Below are 22,462 nucleotides of genomic sequence, written 5' to 3' on the forward strand. Positions count from 1 at the left end.
CTCTCCTCATCTTGCGGCTCTGCGCCAGCCATTCCCCCCCCCACTTTCCCGGGAAACGAGGGAGAATCCTTCCACGGGGATTCGAGATTTTCAGGTGAAAACGGGAGTTTGTTTGAGGAGCCCTTAGAAAATCGAATCGGCGTCTAAGGGAACAAAACGGAACAGCGGCGATCATGAATGACGACAAAGAGCTGTGTGTGATCCCGGCATCGCCAAAATATCTTCGCCGGTGGGAGGGGGGATTTTGCCGGCGTTTTCCCCGGAACGGGACACTTTCCGGCGCGGCCAGTCGAGCATCATGGATTTGAATTTGCAGTTTTGGAGAAACGAGGGTCAAGTACGGTTCACACTGCGAAGCGTTACGCCGCGGTCGCAAAAGGGACAGGGTGGTGGGTGGGGGTGAGGAAGCAACTTCTAGCGCAGCCTGGAAGGGAAAAGATGAGCCGGCCGGGAATTGTGGGTTAGTGGTGAGGGGAAAGCGAGGCTTTGCTCTCGGCCGGCGTGGGGTGAAGGGCGGTCGGAGGACTAAATGGCTTCGCCCTGGCCCTGCAAGCCGTTCTGCCCAAGAAATGTGGGAATTCGAGATGTAGGCGGGTGGGAAAAGGAATGATTTCTTCGATCCGGCAAAATACGCAAGCAAATGTTTAAAACAGAATAGAATACAATGGAATTCTTTATTGGCCAGGTGTAATTGGACACGCAAGGAATTTGTCTTTGTTGCATATGCTCTTAGTGTACATAAAAGAAAATATACACTGCTCAAAAAATAAATAAAGGGAACAGTTAAACAACACAATATAACTCCAAGTAAATCAAACTCCTGTGAAATCAAACTACACTGTACACTGATTGTCAATCAATTTCACATGCTGTTGTGCACATCCAACTTTGTGCAGAACAAAGTATTCAATGAGAATATTTCATTCATTCAGATATAGGGTGTTATTTGAGTGTTCCCTTTCTTCTTTTTTGAGCAGTATACATTTGTCAAGAATCATGATGTACAACACTTAATGATTGTCATAGGGGTCAAATAAGCAATGAAGAAACAATCAATAAAAAACGTAAGGATACAAGCAACAAGTTAGAGTCATACAGTCATAAGTGGTAGGAAATGGGTGATAGGAATGATGAGAAAAAAACTAGTAGTAATAATAGTGCAGACTTAGTAAATAGTTTGACAGTGTTGAGGGAATTATTTGTTCAGCAGAGTGATGGCGTTCATGAAAAAACTATTCTTATGTCTAGGAAGGAAGGAAACTAGGAAGGAAAAACAGCACAGCAAGAATTATGATCTTCTCATTCCAGAACACTCAGCATTTATTAAGTCCAGTGTGATAAAAAACGTAGTATAATAAATAAGAGCATGCTAGATATATTAGACTCGTTCCTACCTAAAGTCTTCTCGGAAGTAAGCCTTATTGATTTCAATAGGGTTTATATGCTTTTTTTTAATGGATATAGTATCACACTCTGCATATCTGGATTAAATGGCATTTGCATGACTAAGAACAAGGTGTTTCAACTGTCCATATCTTTTTTGAGTGGACATAATCTATTTGCAAATATTTGGAAGCAGGGGGAAAGGGAATGGTTTCTGGATCTGTTTGCTCTTAAATGAAACCTATACAACATTAAGGTTGAGAAAAACAAAACAAATATCCCTTTGGGTTGTACTGACTAGGAATCCTGAAATGTACTCGGAGTTTCTGTGTTGCCCACTATCAAGACAATAGGAGAAAGAAATGGGGCTGAATGCCTTTAATTCTGTGAGATAATTGTATTTTAAGCTCTGGGTTATCCCCTGGATAATGGTCCAACATTTGGGGTTCTCCTTCTTAACCCAGTTGATTTTCAGTAAGTCTAGTAGAATTGTAGAACAAGTGTGGCTTAATAGAAATGACTTTTATATGAGCTTGTTTTTGCAAGTAACACTATAGTAAAAGTTGATAAGCTTAATGTTCCCATTAAAAACAACGCATTTCCCCATGCTCACAAAACAGGTGAGGATGAAACAATATTTTAGCCCCATCTTTCCTCACGTTTCACCCCCTGATACCAAAATACACCTGTCCCATAGTTGATTTTTCTTGTCAAAACCATGTGATCCTTTATTTGAGTTTTTGAGTTTCCGTGAATCACACACCAGAAAGATCAAGCATGAAATTGTGGGGTATGCTTTTAATTGTTACTTGACTATGCTGGTTGTGTTGATAATCAAAAAAGCAGAGGTTCCAAGTAATGGAGATCAACTTCTGCTTTAATGTGTGGATAAAACTATTGAGTTTATGTTATTGGGAGATTTTGACTAATTTTGGTATCACTGCAGAAATATATTCAAGCTCATGTATCTTTCAAATCTCTTTCTTTAGACTTTTTACGAAAGGTTGAACCTGTGGCTTGAAATTTTGGACCCCTTGGTCATATTTACAGGTGAGGTAAGGAACCTAAGCTTTGGATGTTGAATTTTGAAAGTAACCTATAAAGCATTTCTGTGGGCATGTTCATATGTTATTAAAAATTTACAGCTAGTGTCTTGTTTATTGATTGCCTTATTTAGCAACCATTTGAAATCATGCTTAAAAAAAAGAGTTGATTGGATTGACATATCTGACTATAAAAATTGAATAAATGACATCTTTGTGATCAGTCTTCGCATTTATGACCATCATAGCATCTCATAGTCACATATGTGTGTTCCATAATTGACTTATAATAAGTAAGATAATGGTGAATGAGGAAGTAAAATATAAGTTGCAGTCATTGAGTTTAATGATGGAGTACAAGTCCCAATTGTGACCTCAGATTGAGGAATACCTCTACATAATGAGGGTCAAACTGGCAGCCTGTGGGCCAGATGTGTCACATGCAGGCCACACCCACCCTGGGCTCTGCAAAGGCAAAAAACATTCTGTTATGTTGCGATATGTCATGTGATACGATTGAGTTTGACACCCTTGATCTAGATGCTGAATCAGCTGTAACCTCCTGATCTTTTCTTCTTGGCTATTTTAAAGTAGCTAACTCAGCGGTTCCCAAACTACGGCCCGTGGGCCGCATGCGGCCCGCTGAGGCTATTTATCCGGCCCGCGGGTGAGTGACACAACACAGTGTTCCATCTAATTTTCTATGAATAAAATGCGGTATTTTGTTAGTAACTAATATCAATCATCAAAAAAGTTGCAAAAGTTTTTTTTCTAATTTTGTCATCCAGTTACATTCATTTTCTTTTAATTAAATTCCCTCCTTTATGTTCCTTCAACAAGTATACCAATTATATTTCTGACTTATTAACCATTATAGCAAAGTGCTTCCTTCTTTCTTTATACATTTTTCTATAAGCCAAGAAAACCTACAATCAGATGTTAACAAATTTTTTTAAAATATATATATATATATATATATATATATATATATTTTACAATAACACAAAGATTGGAACTACAGCCTGAAAATAAGGTATGTGCAGTGTGCATAGGGATTTGTTCATAGTTTTTTTTAATAGTCTGGCCCTCCAACAGTCCGAGGGACAGTGAACTGGCCCCCTGTGTAAAATGTTTGGAGACCCCTGAGCTAACTGATCCACATTATGTGGTCTGTTTGCTTTCCCCCCCTCCAAACTCAAATCAGAGTAAATATTTTGCTCGGTATCAGAGCTACTATATAAAGAATGTGGGAAAATGAATATTTTTCTAACTCTTAAAAAAAATCCCTTCTCTGCATGCCTAGGTAAATGGAAGAGTAAATTTTGAAAGAGGAGTAGTGAAACGTAGCTGCTGAAACAATTCCTAGCCATTCTTGTAATCTGCTTGATTTCCCTGGAGCAGCAACAGCCATAAATTAGCCATTAGTTTGAGACTGGATATAATGCTAAACCATAGCTAGATCAAATACGTCAAGTGCAAGCCACAGTTTCAGACTGAATCGTTAAAACAAAGAACCTTAATAGTGAGTAACATTTTCTCTATTCAGACAACATACAAAATATAACCACAAGGGACATGCTGATGGAATAATAAAATCAGGCAGCTTGCATAAAAATGATCATTAATGTAACATGCTTGTTATTTTTCCGCATGTTTTCAGTCACAGTAATATTATTTTGAATTAAAAAAAATAATTTCAAAGTGTTATGACATGTGCAATAACAAATATTGGAAAAAAAGAATTAACCCATGTGTGTTGGCTTGGGATACACACAGAGCGAACCACTGCATTGCACCAAATTCAGGGTGTCCCCAAAAAGAACAATTCTGGTTGCTTTTAGCTTTGAGTATCCTTGCACTTATCGGTCAAAAGATACAGATCCTTTAGCTTTTTCTATTTTATGCACATGTAGCCCCAGCTAACATCATCAGAGTGTAAAATCATCATTGAAGATATAATTGCTTTTCATGTGTTGCTGATCAATTTAGTCATTGTGTGTGTGATGGGCCCCTACCCTTGCCTCCCCCTCCCTGTAGTTATGAATACATACAGTAAATGGTTTGGAAGTGGAGTGCTAGCTAGAGAAAGAGATGGGGAGGGGGAGGGAGAGAGAGAGAACCCTTCCCCTGATGCTTTCTTCTGGATCTATCTGAGTTTGTTCTTTCACCATTCATTTAACCTGTGAGAATGGAATATAGAAAAACCATGCCCAATACGGATTGATTGTATTTTGTGTCGCAAAACACTCAGTGGAATAAAAATGGTACATCACAGGAAAAGAAATGCTAATTTATAGGGGGGAGGGAAACAACCCCCAAGTTTATTTCCATTTTTCTTGTAAATACAGGCAGACATAAAGGAATCGAGAGATCTTTTACAGAACAGTGGAGAAAATGTAACGTCTTCACAAGATAAAAAGGTACAGTGATGTTTTGAATATATATTACAGTATATTCTAGTGTGCAAAAATGATTAGGTTTTTTGTTGCTGTGCCCTGATATGTAGGCTGAAACTTGAGGCACGGAGAGAGGAACTGCGGAGAGGGTTGGCATACAAATCTAATTATTATTATTATTATTATTATTATTATTATTATTATTATTAATAATAATAATAATAACTGACTTCCTAACTGCCTTCATTTTGATCCCAACTTTCCCCAAATGAGGCTACACACTGACTTTAGAGTCATTTAGAACAATTAATCAGTGAAACAGCTTGCCTCCAGAAGTTGTGAATGCTCCAACACTGGAAGTTTTAAACATTACGTTGGATAACCATTTGTCTGAAGTGGTGTAGGGTTTCCTGCCTAAGCAGGGGGTTGGACTAGAAGATCTTCAAGGTTCCCTCCAACTTTGTTATTCTATATGGGTTATGATATGGCAAATTATGTGGAAAAGCATTATTGAAGAACAAGAAACCCAAAAACATTTTAAATAACTCCATCAATGAGTCTTGAAAAGTTAAGCCATTCCACAATATATATTCAGTTATAAAATAGTCTCTGACCTATTTCTACAATACTGCTTTCCAATGTTTTAGGTGAGAGATGCCTGGAAAACAAGTCTGGTGAGTTTTCCTATTACATTTAACAATTATTCTAACTTGTTCTTTTCACCTTTTACTAGAGATGCCCCATAATCCTTTGGGATTATGTATGTATTTTTCTTTCCTCAGAGCTGCGTGAATTCCAGCACTGGTGATATAATTCCATTCTACTTTAGAGGAGGAGGTCAGTTTTAATTATCATTTTATTGCAATTTGAGCTCAGGTTTTTACCGTAGTTGTTTACTTGTTTCATCACCCACCTTCCATTCATAGAAACATAGAAACATAGAAGACTGACGGCAGAAAAAGACCTCATGGTCCATCTAGTCTGCCCTTATACTATTTCCTGTATTTTATCTTACAATGGATATACTGTATGTTTATCCCAGGCATGTTTAAATTCAGTTACTGTGGATTGACCAACCATGTCTGCTGGAAGTTTGTTCCAAGGATCTACTACTCTTTCAGTAAAATAATATTTTCTCATGTTGCCTTTGATCTTTCCCCCAACTAACTTCAGATTGTGTCCCCTTGTTCTTGTGTTCACTTTCCTATTAAAAACACTTCCTTCCTGAATCTTATTTAACCCTTTAACATATTTAAATGTTTCGATCATATCCCCCCTTTTCCTTCTGTCCTCCAGACTATACAGATTGAGTTCATTAAGTCTTTCCTGATACGTTTTATACTTAAGACCTTCCACCATTCTTGTAGCCTGTCTTTGGACCCGTTCAATTTTGTCAATATCTTTTTGTAGGTGAGGTCTCCAGAACTGAACACAGTACTCCAAATGTGGTCTCACCAGCGCTCTATATAAGGAGATCACAATCTCCCTCTTCCTGCTTGTTATACCTCTAGCTATGCAGCCAAGCATCCTACTTGCTTTTCCTACTGCCCGACCACACTGCTCACCCATTTTGAGACTGTCAGAAATCACTACCCCTAAATCCTTCTCTTCTGAAGTTTTTGCTAACACAGAACTGCCAATGCAATACTCAGATTGAGGATTCCTTTTCCCCAAGTGCATTATTTTACATTCAGAAACACATATATAAGCCCCTTCTTCCTATTTTATCCCTTAACCATCACTCTGTGCAGTGGGTAAAGGTGAGGGAAGTGAAGGGTCCAGCAGTAGCTGTGCAGCTCTGTGAATGATGGTGGATTTCAATCTAGGTCTTGCAATTTATAGTTCCTTTAAAAAAAAAGATGTTTCACTTTTAAATCCCAATAAAGTTGAAACGATTGAAATTAAAATTTTCAGTTTTTTAAACATTCTTTATCATTATCCAGCAATATTCTTCCAAAATGGGTTTTAGGCATTAATTTTTAACTTCCATTCAATGCAAGTTAAACAGTTCCGATATCCAGTTAGCTGCTCCCTCCAATTTCTCTATGTATTTTCCAGTAATCCAGAAACAAAAAGTTCAAAGAAGACTTTCCTTCCGGTAAACATGCTCACCACAACAGTCAATTCTCCATCTCTTCATCCACCAACACAAAGCTTACATCCCCTTTTCTTCCTAGATGACTTCCCTCTCTTCAATCCACTCTTTTTGACACGTAGTCACTGTGGATAATGGCGGTTAGCTGCCTTTGCACCGCTGTCAGTGGAGGCTCCAGATCCGGTCTCCCGTGGGGTATGCCGACCCCAAAACGCGACCAGACCAAGTCCCCTTCTTCCCCTCCCCTTCAGGGAGGTTCTGAGCTGATTCAAATAGAATCGGCACCGCAAACAGCGGAGATTCGACATTCACAGGCAGGAGCAAAAGAGACGCTGTGCCACTGTGACCCTGACCACGCTCCTCTCCCTTCCTGCATTCATTTTCTTGCATTCCTGAAATGCATGCTAGAATATGATCTCAATATTAATTTATACATTTGTTTTTATGTGTTGATTGTGAATTGATAAGTATGTGAAGTGAATGTATTCCAACAGATACAGACTAGCATTATAAATCATGCTAAATTTTAATGTGGTTTGTTTAATTTGGGCTTACTGTGTTACATGCAGTCAACCATTGTAGTTTCTTTCTTTCTTTGTTTGTTTATTGATAAACAAAGATTGTGCCTTAACCTATTGTGTCGATTCCGGTGGTTGCCGTTTATTTAGTAGATCATAGTTGAACAACACACAATTTAACAAGATATCTAAAGTAAATAATCATATATATCTTCCTAAATGCCTTAATCATTATAATTATACATTAACAATATCATAATTTTAAAAATAGGTGACTCCATCATTTTTAAGGCTTCGTTGTCAATTTTTAAATCTTTGAGCTTAGCAAAATTTGTCTTGTTAGGACTTGCTTCCAGCATGTAGGGATATGGAGAAAATTAATTGACAATCTGTCGCATTATTGAATAATTAATTAATTCCTAGAGCACAATTTTACCTCATTTTAAATAACTGACAATCTCTAAAACTTCCATTGCTAATATAGCATCAATAATTTCCTAAAGTAATGAAGTATAAAACTAAAAAAAAAGGCTCCATAATTCATGTTTTTTTTCTACATATTGGTACTTCTTGACTTACAACAATTCATTTAGTAACCATTTGAAGTTACAATGGCACTAAAAAAAGTGACTTATGATCATTTTTCACGCTTATGATCATTGCAGCATTCCCATGGTCATGTGATTTACATCCAGCTTGATAATTGGTTCATATTTATGATTGTCGCAGTTTCTGGAGACGCATGATCCCCTTTTGTGACTTTCTGGCAAGCAAAGTCAGTGGGGAAACTTGATTCACTTAACAACTATTTTTCTAATTTAACAACCGCAAAGATTCACTTAACAACTCTGGCAAAAAAAGTCATAAAATGGGACAAAACTCACTTAACAAATATCTCACTTAGCAACATAAATTCTGGGCTCAATTATGGTTGTAAGTTGAGGACTACCTGTAGTGCCTAATTTATCACTACTGTATATGTTGACATTTTTATATGTCTCACGCCCTTTGATGGACTTGTTCAACAAATTTGCTAATTTGACAGTTTTCTTTATCTCTTCCAAAGGTTTTGTGTGTATGTCTGCTTCGTTGGTGAGTAAGAATGAAAGTTTTCAGAATATATGTATTGGAGTTTTAAAATGAATAAAAATATAAATCTTGTTACCATTGAACTAATTATTCCATTTTTTTTCCAATTTTTTTATTAATTTTCATAAAATAAACAAACACACATACAAACACTAAACATAAAGTGGGGGTGTATTTCCCCCGCTTCTTTTGAAAGTGTACATTCAAGTACAGAAAAAGAATACATAATTGAATATATGTTAAATGTTAAAAAGTTTAGTAAATTTGAGTTAAAGTTTTACAAATCTTGAATACAATATGAATATTAGGTAAAATTAGTATAGAATAGTCATAAAAAAAACAACAAACCTTTAATATAATCTTAATTACTATAGTAAAATGCCATATTCATCAAACAAAACATTTAAACTAATTTCAACTATTATACATATATAGACCAAAATTCTTAATATGTTACTTATACTTATACCTATAGATAAACTACTATGTCATAATCATCAAAAAATGCATTTAAGCTAGTATTGATATTGTTATCACCTAAGTAAAAACAAATACAAAAAGTTAACTAGAAATAAGTGTGTATATCTTATTTTTTCTTATCTATCCATTTATAAACATTGTTCCATGTTTCATAAAATTTAGTATCTTCTTGATCATTTAATCTTCTTGTCATCATGTCCATTTCAGCGCAATCTAGTATTTTAGCTATAACCTCTTCTTCCTTGGGGATTTCCTCCCCTTTCCAATTTTGCGCATATATTATTCTAGCCGCAGTTAATATGTGTATAATTAAGTAAAGAATTTCTTTCTTATAGGTCTGATTAGAACTAATTATTCCATTTTTTAATTGGACTCAAGTTAATCAATATAATCTGCATGCAGTGTTTTAATGCAGAGATAATACATATTGCTGACAATTTCTAGAGAGCAAACTGGTCTTTGCACCAGAATAGTTCAAATTGGCCACACAAAAGAGGGAGATACTGGGATTTTCTGAGTCACCTTTGATTCACAGGACACAACATCCCTTTAGGACAGTGGTTCTCAACCTGGAGGTTGGGACCCCTTTGGGGGTCGAACAACCATTTCACAGGATAGAAGCTTTAGTTCCTATGGGAAATGTGTCTTTTCCCATGGTGTTAGGAACTAAAGCTTCTATTCTGGATCCTTGGAACATATTTTTACAATCCAACCTCATTGGATTACAGGTGTTTACAGTGGGAGTGTCCCTCTGACCTTCCTGCCAATCAGCTTTAAACAGCTTAAAACTCGGTTGGGAAAATTGGTGCTAGACTTATGGTTGGGTGTCACCACAACGTGAAGAACTGTATTAAGGGCTGGCGGCATTAGAAATGTTGTGAACCACTGCTTTAAAAAGTCCCCATTTCCTCATAATGAGCCCAGTGATAATCACATTGCACAAAATGTTAATAGGAGGAAAGGAAAGGAGGAAAGGAGAAAAAACAGAGGACTGGGAGTGGCTCATGAAATCTACTAATATCAACAAGGAATAAAATTTGGTGGGAGGGAAAATAAACTACTTAGATGAAAGAAGAGGTGACAGAAAAAAGGACCTGAGAGATGACAAAAATATTTCATTTGCTAGATTATTCATTAGTACATATTGAGAATGTACGGTACTTTAAAGCATTTTCAGGGATACATGTTAAATTCCTTTTTTTCACCTTCAAGCTTTTTTTTAAGGTAGCCGAGATTGGACACAAGCACATTTAGCCTACAAGGACCCTAAAGTGTAAACAAAAAATTACAGGCCAATTATGAATGCATGAATTGATTTGCATGAGTGTATAGATGAAGCAGCTTTCTAAGTGTAAGAGTTGCTTTGTTTTTTCTTCTGGATGAATACAGTTTTATGAAGATTATTGTGATGTGTGAGTTGCCATAACTATGGCTTAATTTATGTTATCCCCCAAAATATGGAGGCCAATACAGTGTTCCCTCGCTTTTCACGGGGGATGCGTTCTGAGACCGCCCGCGAAAGTCGAATTTCCGCGAAGTAGAGATGCGGAAGTAAATACACTATTTTTGGCTATGAACAGTATCACAAACCTTCCCTTAACACTTTAAACCCCTAAATTGCAATTTCCCATTCCCTTAGCAACCATTTAGATTATTACTCACCATGTTTATTTATTAAAGTTTATTAAAAAAATATTTATTAAAAGCAGACAAAAGTTTGGCGATGACATATGACGTCATCGGGTGGGAAAAATCATGGTATAGGGAAAAAAAACATGAAGTATTTTTTAATTAATATTTTTGAAAAACCGTGGTATAGACTTTTCGCGAAGTTTGAACCCGCAAAAATCGAGGGAACACTGTATACTGTTTGAATGCTTTTAAGAGCAGTGGTAAAATAATATGCTTGGCAGTGTAAAGCAGTGCTACCAGTAGAAGACATGGTATGTTCAGGCTACTCATTGATTCCACATGCTCCTTTAGAGTGTATTGACTGGAAGTAAAGTGACTTGGGAGCAGTTACTATACCTCACATAGTATCCGTTGTGCCAGTATCAAATTTAGCTTTGGGCTGGATGTTTGCTTCTGGAACTATATGAAGGTCCTGTATAAAATTATAAAATGATTTGCTAATGCAGATATGTATCTTTGCAATATTGTCCAGATGTGTTTCCCATATAAATATCTATTCACAGGCTGCCTTGGCTTCCTTACCATACAGAACATTTTTGTCATCTTTTTGCCGTCAGGTACTGGCCAAACCATTCACTTTTATTAATTTGTTTAGGTTAATTTATTAACTCATATTGATACTATGCATTTGTAATTTCAAATCTTACAGTTTGTTTTCCACGCATATAATGGTGGATTCAGTTGGGCAAACAAGAATTCTGTAAAAGGACCATTGGATAATGGTGAGGAAAATGTAAGTATATGTGGCAGATTGCAACATAATTTTTTTTGCAGTGTAGAGAATGGGTAGATTTTCATGGTGTCACATTTTTTTTGTTTACAGGAATTTCCATGGAAACAGTCATTTCTCTCTCTTGTGAGCGCCCCATGTTTGGCCTTAATGGGAGTATGTATTGCCAATTTCTGTCTGATTTTTGTTTTCTAATTATGCTTTTCTTCCAAGGAAAAGTTGCATGCTTGGAGCTATTTATTAATTTATAGATGCTGCTGGTAATGTGATCTAAAAGTTTGCCAATCTTTTTTATAAAATGCGAAGGATTTATGTGTTCAGCATCCTTTTTTAAAAATTGCTTCCAATCATATGTTCAAATTCAATGGGTAATGCCTAAATTTAATTTATCATGCATTTATTTGTTTGTTTGTTTGTTTGATTTTTATCCTGCCGTTCTCCTTAGACTCAGGGCGGCTTACAACATGTTAGCAATAGCACTTTTTTAAAACAGAGCTAGGCTATTGCCCCCACAATTTGGGTCCTCATTTTACCCACCTCAGAAGGATGGAAGGCTGAGTCAACCTTGAGCCGGTGATGAGATTTGAACCGCTGACCTTCAGATCTACAAGTCAGCTTCAGTGGCCTGCAGTACAGCACTCTACCTGCTGCACCACCCCGGCTCATATTCATATGCATATTCACAGAGATGTGAGCTAAACGTAGTGCTATGTGTTTGTATGTGATCATGGTTTCCATAGATCTTGTAGTATCTCTCCTCTTCAAAGCTTGATATTCCCAATCGCTTGTTGTTAGACTCAAGTCTTTTTTGTCTAACTATTTATTTATACCATGTCTGCATTGATGAACAGTACAATGCCATGGAGAGCCTGTACTAATGAAAGAATAATAAACTCTAATGATAGAGTTTATTATTTTTGTTCAGTTTCAGGTTCTATAATTAAAATATTGGTATTACACACAAATATGCATAGGCCAAACTAAGACTCATACCTGATCAGAATACATCTATATTGATGTTTAATTTTATTAAATTTTCAATTATTTGTGACCTGAGGCTGACTTGCCCCTTCCCTTTCCCCAGCCTTTATGGTAAGAGTCCGCAATCTACAGCCCAGAAGCTGGATCTGGACCACCAACCAAAATCATCCAACCCATTGTCCTCCAAAAATATATCCACCTGCCACAGTTCTAAATAACGTTTGGAGTGCAGGTGATGTAGAATTGCACATTAGCAAAAAATTAATGTTTTGGAGGGGGTATTATAAGCCCATGTATATGTTTTTATGGGTTACTCAGGTCTCTCCATTAGCATTTCTTTCCCAAGTCATAAGATGCTCCTTGAAATTTTTATTTATTTATTTTACTTACTGGTATTTGTTGCATTTATATGCTGCTCACTCCAAAACAGACTGAGTGGCTAACAATATTTATAAATATAACTGATAAAAACATCAATAAAATCTACAATACAAAAACTACTATATAAAAAAAACATACGTACTAACATTCAATCCTAATTCCAAGCCTGCTGGAAAAGCCAGGTCTTGACGGCTTGTGATAATGCGAATCTCTGGGGGCAGTTGATTCTACAGGGTTGGAGCCGCCACAGAGAAGGCTCTTTCCTGAGGCCTTGCCAACCGACATTGTTTGGCGGATGGTACCTGGAGAAGGCCAACTCTGTGGGCCCTTACTGGCCTCAGCGAAGTATGAGGGAGGAGGCAGTCCCGTAAATAGTCTGTCCCTGAGCCATTTAGGGCTTTAAAGGTAATAACCAACACCTTGAATTGCGTTTGCAGACCGACTGGCAACCAATTATTATTATTATTATTATTATTATTATTATTATTATTATTAATTGGATTTATATGCCGCCCCTCTCCGTGGACTCGGGGCGGCTAACAACAGTGATAAAAACAATATATAGCAATCCAATAATAAAACAACTAAAAACCCTTATTTATAAAACTAAACATACATACAAACATACCATGCATAAACTGTAGAGGCCCAGGGGGAAAGAACATCTCAGTTCCCCCATGCCTGACGGCAGAGGTGGGTTTTAAGGAGCTTACGAAAGGCGAGGAGGGTGGGGGCAATTCTAATCTCTGGAGGGAGTTGGTTCCAGAGGGCCGGGGCCACCACAGAGAAGGCTCTTCCCCTGGGTCCTGCCAAACGACAATGCAGCTTGCATAAAGATGGAGTGATACAGGCGTATCTTGGTACACCTGTAATTGCACACTCTGCTGCATTTTGCACCAGCGGAAGTCTCCAAATGCTCTTCAAGGGTAGCCCCGTGTAGAGTGCATTGCAATAGTCAAGACGAGAGGTGATGAGGGTCTGAGTGACTGCAGAGCTTCTGATGAGCACACCATTATATTTTCCTTTGATCATGGCTCACTTTCTTTTAAGAAGCCTGTCTTAAGGTTCACCTCGAAGAGTCTTCTTAGTTCCAGAATATCCATGCAAGCGAGAGGGAGAGGCCATTTGCTTACAGACTTGATCTCTGGCCTTTGAGTGGAAGAAGGTTGTCAATCCTTGCTCTTGTGGCTAACAAATGGCGATGTGCTGTCACTAAGTGTTACTTTGACACTTGTGTTTTCTGGTTTGGGAGACTAGGAGTTAAAGGGCAGAAGAGGCACACTAAACTTATTGTATTTTTTGGAATATAAGATGAACCCTCCCCCCCTCCCCCCCAAAAGAGAGTGAAAATCTGGGTGCATCTTATATTCTGAATATAGCCTGGCCCAGCTTCTCAAATGGAGGTTTCAAAGCTGAAAAAAGCATCTAAAACGGAGCTTCAAAAAAAAAAAAGCCTCTGAAATGAAGGTTTCAGAGGTAGGGAAAAAAAAAACCCAGGAACAGAACTCACAACCAATGAACCTGTTGCTAAAATTTACCTCTGGGAACAGATGATTGGGGGTATTTCGGGAAGCTGATCCACCACCAATCAGCTTTTTTCTTATTTTTCTCCCCCCCAAAACTAAGGTGTCTCTTATACTCCAGTGCATCTTATAGTCTTAAAAATACAGTAATAAAAGACTAATATCCTATTTTAGATCTTATTTTATGGGGGAGAGGAAAAAGTGAATATGGGCTTGTTGAGGATAGACTTACTAATATCACCATGTCTAGATTGATAAACAGCAAAGTGTCATGGAGAACATGTACTAAGGAGAAAGGTAAAAAAGAAATCACCCTTTTATCATGAAATAAAGCAAAATAATAACGTCATTGATCTTTCTCTCCCTTTTCCTGTCTTCTTCTTCCTGTCTCCCTCCCTCCCCGCTCCCTCTGTGTGACAACCTGTTGTTTTTAGACTCTTCCACACTATGTTATAGAGCGTAAAAAGTCATTAAATACTACAGGGCATTTCTTCAGCAAGTTCATGGCAAGTGCTTTTTTGGGTGAGTAAAAGTGTGAGTTCTTTAAAACATTAGTTACAAGTGTTGCCTTATGTAATTGCTGCTGTGTTTTATCAGGTATAAACTTTCTTTCAAATAATAATTTAATAATAATTTATTAGATTAGTATTTATGTGAGGAGCTGTACAGTGATCCCTCGATTTTTGCGGCTTCAAACTTCGCGAAACGCTATACCACGGTTTTTAAAAAATATTAATGAAAAAATACTCCACGGTTTTTTTGCTATACCACGGTATTTCCCACCCGATGGTGTCATACGTCATCACCAAGAGTCACTTCTCTGTCTCTTTCTCTTTCTTTCCTGTCATTCTCTGCTTCAATCATTTTCTCATTTCTCTTTTTTTCTCCCCTTTTTTCTATCATTTCTCTCTCTCTCTTCCTTCCACTCTTCTCTCTCTCTCTTTCTTCCTCTCTCTCACTCTCTTCCTTCCTTTCTCATCTTTCCCTTTCTCTTTCTCTATCTTGCTTCTTCCTCTCTCACACTCTCTTCCTCCCTCTCTCATCTCTTTCTTTCTTTCCTTCTCTCTCTTTCTCTATCTCTCCCCCTTTTGCTCTCGAGCGGTGAGCGAGCAGCCGGGCGGGCGGGCGAACGGGCGGGCGAACGGGTGGGCGAACGGGCGAGCGGCCGGGTGGGCGAATGGGCGAACGGCGAGTGAGCGGCCGGGCGGGTGGGTGGGCAAGCGGCGAGCGAGCGGCCGGTCGAACGGCGGGTGGCCGGTCGAGCGGCGGGCGGGCGAGCGGCGGGCGGGCGGGTGCTGGGGGGGCGGGGGCAGCCGACATTCAAAGCAATCTTTGTCGGCTTCCGCACTTTCGTCGCTCCCCGCCTCCACCTGCAAGCCCTTGCGCGGCCATGGAAAAAGGGCGCGCATGCGCAGATAGTGTTTTTACTTCCGCGCCGCTATATCGCGGAAAATCGATTATCGCGAGAGGTCTTGGAACGTAACCCCCGCGATAATCGAGGGATCACTGTATACCGCACAAGTCGAAAAGAGGGCTGTGAAAATATCTAGAATCCTCACATCCTGGACTTAAATTGTTTCAACTTCTATCCTCAAAACTAGTGTTCCCTCTAATTAGTTTCCGGTGTGGGCAGAAAAGTATAGCGTCTGAGCAGCAGTCCCTTCGGGACTGGGTGGCATATAAGTCAAACAAACAAACAATACATACATACATACATACATACATACATACATACATACATATATACATATCCTCCCTTTCTCTCTCCCTCTCTCTCTCCCTTTCCTTCTCTCTTCCTTCTACTTTTTCTCTTTCTCTCTTACTTCCTCTCTTCCCTCTTTCCCTCCCTCTCCCTCTCTTTCTCTCTTCCTCCCTCCCTTTATATTTCTCTTTTCCTCCCTTTCTCTCTCCCTCTCTTTCTCCCCCCCTTTTCTCTCTCTTCCTTCCCTCCCTCCTTCCTTCCTCTCCACTTCTCTTTCCCTCCTCTTTCCCTTTTCTTTCTTTCTCTCTCTCTCCACTTCTCCGGCAGGCACCGCCTCCGCGCCCTCCCCTTGGCTCTGCCCCCACGACAGCTGCCGTTGGTGCGGCTAGAGCAGCGGCTCTTCCCGGACCAGGCCTCACCAGCGGGTGCCGCTTTCTGGGCAACTCCAGCCTTCTCCCGCCCCGGCCGGCGCGGCCACCTCACCGCTGACACAGGCAGCGGGGACTGCCCTGTCCCCCTTCAGGGCCTCTTTGACATATGTATATATATATTTTTAATGCAAAAAATTATAAAGAAAATATGAATACTAGAAAAATGTTCCAATTTGGCTGTAGTTTCAGTATGAGCCAACTTAATACTAGAAGCTAAACCTTCAACAGTTTTTGCATAATCCAACTGATTATCAAAATCATAATTTCTGGAAGAGATTCCAACAATTGCAGCAGAATTTAAGCAATATTTCTTTTTGTGTTTAATTCTACAATGTCTGCCACAAGTTAAGTCAGTGTTCTGCTTTGCTAATATAAATGTTATATGAATTGAGAATTTGGGCTAATAATGCTTGTTTACATTTCTCACCACGCCTGATCTCTTTCCCTGTTCTCTGCAGGTGTTCTCTGTGCTTGCAATGTGTACGCAGTCAGGAACGTGGAACGTGATAATGGGATTAAAGTCATGCGTAGCACAGGTGATGTTATTGGAGTGTCTCAAGTGGCAGGGAAAAAAGTAAGTTGAAGGAACATATGTTTCCCCTGGCTTGGTTTCCCCCGTTCTGTTCCATTTGAACCAAACAGTTCTATGCTCAATTTAATTAAATCATCCTAGGAGTATTAGCCATTTAGAAGGAAAGCCTATCAAAAAATAGGGTCGGAGCCGCCACAGAGAAGGCTCTTCCCCTGGGTCCTGCCAAACGACATTGTTTAGTCGACGGGACCCGGAGAATGCCAACTCTGTGGGACCTAACCGGTCACTGGGATTTGTGCGTCAGAAGGTGGTCCCAGAGATATTCTGGTCCGATGCCATGAAGGGCTTTATAGGTCATAACCAACACTTTGAATTGTGACCGGAAAGTGATCGGCAACCAATGCAGACTGTGGAGTGTTGGTGTAACATGGGCATATTTGGGAAAGCCCATGACTGCTCTCTCAGCTGCATTCTGCACGATCTGAAGTTTCCGAACACTTTTCAAAGGTAGCCCCATGTAGAGAGCGTTACAGTAGTTGAACCTCGAGGTGATTAGGGCATGAGTGACTGTGAGCAGTGACTCCCGGTCCAGATAGGACCGCAACTGGTGCACCAGACAAACCTGGGCATGTTTAATTTGGCTCTTAGATTAATCAGGCATTTGATCTGATCCAGCATGACTATTTTTTGTTCTACATTTCTGTATTTTACATTTACATTTAGTAGCATTTCCCCCATTACTTATTTACCAGAATTTCCTTAAGAACATGCATTTGGTGTGTTTCTCCCCCCAAAAGGGAAAATTTTGGTTTGGCCCTTTGTTTTATGGGACTTCCCAAACTCTATAATCCTAACAAGTAAAACAATTGCTTTGATTGTAATTGTCCATTTGTTAAGTCCACACTGGCTTTGAAGACTGGATTGTCTTGTATCATGATTTTTTGTTTCATTTAGTTCCAAAGCCATTGTTTTCTTATACTATACATTTGTGACATGTCTTCGGAGAGGGGCGGCATACAAATCTAATAAATTATTATTATTATTATTATTATTATTATTATTATTATTATTATTATTATTAGATGGAAACATATATTCTGGTAGCTCTCATTATGACAAAGATGGCCTAAGCAGCATCAACAACATTTTAGTGGATTTATGTTTGGGATAAAATTGGTTCTTTAACATCGAGTAGTATAACTCCCAATTCACATTTTGCTAAATTGACTGACGCATTATGTTTTGTGACACATCTACTTTGATTTTCAATGCTTCCAGCCATCCAGCAGCTCCAAGAATTTGCCTATAATACTCAGCACTGAGCACCCTCTGATGCCACATTAATCAGGCATGCTTGCTATGGCTCTGGAAGGCCAAAAACTTTAAAAATGTGGCATCCAGATTCATCAAAATGCAAGCTCTTAAGAGACTAGACTATATTGTGAATCTGACCTTCCTTTTGTATGCATATCTGCTTTTTTCCTCCTTTTGCACAGGCTGTAAGAGAAACAGCATTATCCCGGGGTATACTCTTTGGCGTGCCAATGATTGTTTCTGAAACTACTGTGTATCTCATAAATCGGTAAGATATAAAGTTTCCTCAACCAAATAAGCAGGGGGGAAAAGCGAATACCCATTGTCAATAAAGAAATAATATCATAACAGGGCAAGTAGGCAGTATTTGTGTTTTATGAAATTCTCACCCCAAAAAAGTACTAGATTCATGCTGTCTTCGTTAGCTAACTGAAGATATATGTGATCATTTATTCTTTTTGGATGATATGTCACAATATATTTCAGGGTTAAATAACCTGTTAAGTTTCTTACTGTAGTTTGTTTTTTAAAATAAACTTTAAATTCTGCACTCTTTTTAAAGGTTTGGTTGATTTTATGAAGGTAGTTTTTATTATTAGTTTCTTGTAATTTGCTACAGGGTCTCACAAGAAAAGAATGCGAAAAATAAATAAATAAATAAGATAGATAGATAGATAGATAGATAGATAGATAGATAGATAGATAGATAGATAGATAGATAGATAGATGAGAGAGAGAGAGAGAGAGAATTCAGGAAGACAGAGAAAAATATTTGTTTTAAAATGCTGATTATATGTCATGCTTTCATGATGCTTGGCTGCATAGCTAGCGGTATAACAAGCAGGAAGAGGGAGATTGTGATCCCCTTATATAGAGCGCTGGTGAGACCACATTTGGAATACTGTGTTCAGTTCTGGAGACCTCACCTACAAAGAGATATTGGCAAAATTGAACGGGTCCAAAGACAGGCTACAAGAATGGTGGAAGGTCTTAAGCATAAAACGTATCAGGAAAGACTTAATGAACTCAATCTGTATAGTTTGGAGGACGGAAGGAAAAGGAGGGACATGATCGAAACATTTAAATATGTTAAAGGGTTAAATAAGGTTCAGGAGGGAAGTGTTTTTAATAGGAAAGTGAACACAAGAACAAGGGGACACAATCTGAAGTTAGTTGGGGGAAAGATCAAAAGCAACGTGAGAAAATATTATTTCACTGAAAGAGTAGTAGATCCTTGGAACAAACTTCCAGCAGACGTGGTTGGTAAATCCACAGTAACTGAATTTAAACATGCCTGGGATAAACATAAATCCATTGTAAGATAAAATACAGGAAATAGTAAAAGGACAGACTAGATGGACCATGAGGTCTTTTTCTGCCGTCAGTCTTCTATGTTTCTATGTCATACTGGGCTCCGAATCTGGAAGACATTTTTTGCAATCTGCCTTCCACCCCCTCTTATCAAAATATTTGGCAGAAAACCATCTACGGAAATGTCAGGCTACAATTAATTACTATTATTACTATTACTAATAACTACTAATATTTTATTTCATTATTTTATTTATCATTTATTATTTTTCAATTTTTCAATTTAATTTAATTTTTTAAAAAATACCCCACTCTCAAGGAATTAAAAGTTCCGTGCCTTTCCTTTCAATTAGAATTTAGTATCTCCATCATTCCCTCTCCCCTTCCCCATATTGCATGGCAGCCAAAATAATAAGAATAATTAAGGGTAAGTCTAGCTGCAGAAAGTTTCCATGTATCCATCTAAAAGTCCAGGTTATTAATGGTTTTCTGGTTTTGAGAGAGCAGCTGCAAAAAAAAAATTCTGCACTGTTAGGTCAGTAATTCCAGACATCTTGAAGATTTATCAGTGCCATGCTGTGTAATAATATGTCCTTACAATATTTTGCAGCCGAAGAGTTTTCCCACAAAACTCAATATTTTTGAGAGTGTTCCTGGTATATTTTTCCTGTTGCCTATTGCTGCCTATTTCATTAAGTTGGACTCCACAGTTAATAGAGGTAATCAGCATGTTTCATTTTCTTTGCCACTTTCGATAATCGGGTAGATCAAAGGGGTAAATGGCATTGCAAATAAGCAAAAAATATAAACCCTGACAAGTAAAAATCAGAAGGATTATATTTGCTGGGTATCCAAGTAAAAAAGGGACATTTGTTCACTGGTGATACAAGCATGGAAACTCCCAGAAACTGTAAGGATTGGAGTTGGAATACCGGTAGTCCTTGACTTATGACCACAATTGAGTTCAAAATTTCTTTTGGCTGAGACTTTTGTTTAGTGAGCTTTGCAATATTTCTTGAATAGTTCTTAAGTGAATCACTGTAGTTAAGTTAGTAACATGGTGGTTGAGTGAATTTTGGCCCACTTTATGGCCCACCTTTCTTTCCATAGTTGGTAACTGAATCACTACAGTTGTTAAATTGGTAAAGTAGTTGTTGCGTGAATCTGGCTTCCCCATTGATTTTGCTTGTCAAAAAGTTACAAAAGGTGATCACATGACCCTGAGACACTGCAGCTGTCATGAATATGAATCAGTTGCCAAGCATCTGAATTTTGATCATGTGATCATGGGGATGCCACAACAGTCATTTGTCAATCAGTCATAAGTCCCTGTTTTCAGTGCAGTTATAATTTTAAAGGGCCACTAAACTGTTGTAAATCAAGGACTACCTACATGAAGATGTTCACAATTTTCAAAGTTTAATGTTTATAGAGATGGAAATTTAACAGATAGGAGACCAATGTAACTTCTTTCAGAAAAGGAGAAGGGAAAGTACCCTATTTTTCGGAGTGTAAGATGCACCAGAGTATAAGACGCTTAGTTTTCGAGGAGAAAAATAGGGGGGGAAATCTACCTACCAGGTATCCATCTGGCTAGTATCCTTAGTCTGTTCAGCTTCAGCACATTATTTTATCCCCTGGTTAGGGCTGGAAAAAATTCTTCAGAAGGAGTAGCAATGAAAACAAGCCTGCAAAGAGTTAGGGCTGGAAAAATACTTCTTCAGAGGGAGTAGATCATTAGCACCTTCTTAGGGCTGGAAAAAAGTTTTGAAAAAGCTATATTTGGAGTATAAGATGCACCCAAATTTTCAGCCTCTTTTGGGGGGGGAGGTGCATCTTATACTGTGAAAAATATGATACTTAGATAATTTTAGAGTTTGAATTTAAGTGTGATATGTAGCATAGTACCATATTTTCCTAAACATTTCTATTGATTTCAGAGAATTTGGAAAATATTTCAGTGTAAGAGACAAGATTTTTATTATTGCTTATTCAGTTGTCTTGCATTACTAATTCAGAGATAGCAATGTAAGAGTTTGATATAAATTGTAATACTTCAACATCCTATGATTTCTGTAACTAATGTCTTTGTACAGAAGTGGATCCAAGTGGTTAAAATAATCTAGTAAGGAATTTAAAATGTTCTCTTATTTTTCAGATAAAACGAAATGAGCTTGAGCCTGATCTTGTCTCTTCCACTAAAGAAACGATGTTTTTTTTTTATAGGGGAGTTTAATAATGGGACACCTTGATAGTTTTCTAGGACAGCCATTCTTATAATGATGAACCTGGTTTATATGCACAAAAGAGGAACTCTGGTAGTAAGGTGGAAGTTGATCTTAAGTATTTTGAATCAACTGTAACAAAAAATTAAAGCTAATTGGGGGGTGGAATGGAGAATAATCATGTTCTTATTAATTAACTTATCTGCACAGAAAAGATTTGGTTTTGTGATCTACTTATGTCCCAATAATAATAAGGCCGTTATTTTTAAAAAAAGACTTTATCTAGAAATGCAAAATTGCATGCGGTCTAACTTCTACAGCTTTAAAAAAAAAAAATGAAGAACATATATGATAAAATGAGATGTTGGATTACAGCTGGGGACACTCACATTCAAAGCCATTCTCAGCCATGGAAAATGACTCTGTGATTTTATATTCCTAGTCATTCTTTCAGCCCAATATGTTCCTTTTGGAGAAAGAAGTATTGTGCAAATTGCTTAGGGCTTCTGGTGAAAAGACAGGATATAAATAAAATTAATTATATAAAGTCTGCCCTGGTCTATATTCTTGCTCTTCCCATGTGCTAACCCTTAATTTAACTGGAGACTTAGTCCTTATTACAGTCTGTAGCCCATT

At 38.1% G+C, this 22,462-nt stretch overlaps 1 protein-coding gene across 1 annotated transcript; it reads left to right on the plus strand.

Annotated features, from left to right (window-relative positions):
* Positions 1 to 188: 188 nt before the first annotated feature.
* Positions 189 to 21,920, plus strand: SFXN4 (sideroflexin 4). The gene is made up of 14 exons (XM_070752609.1): positions 189 to 337; positions 2,373 to 2,438; positions 4,775 to 4,846; positions 5,470 to 5,496; positions 5,605 to 5,659; positions 8,502 to 8,527; positions 11,200 to 11,253; positions 11,346 to 11,429; positions 11,520 to 11,582; positions 14,746 to 14,833; positions 16,903 to 17,018; positions 18,473 to 18,558; positions 20,212 to 20,320; positions 21,760 to 21,920. The coding sequence occupies exons 1-14, from the start codon at positions 299 to 301 to the stop codon at positions 21,835 to 21,837; spliced, it is 963 nt and encodes a 320-aa protein (XP_070608710.1). The 5' UTR covers positions 189 to 298; the 3' UTR covers positions 21,838 to 21,920.
* Positions 21,921 to 22,462: the final 542 nt, after the last annotated feature.

The sequence above is a fragment of the Erythrolamprus reginae genome, chromosome 5, assembly GCF_031021105.1.
Source record: "Erythrolamprus reginae isolate rEryReg1 chromosome 5, rEryReg1.hap1, whole genome shotgun sequence".
In the NCBI taxonomy this organism is placed as follows: domain Eukaryota; kingdom Metazoa; phylum Chordata; class Lepidosauria; order Squamata; family Dipsadidae; genus Erythrolamprus; species Erythrolamprus reginae.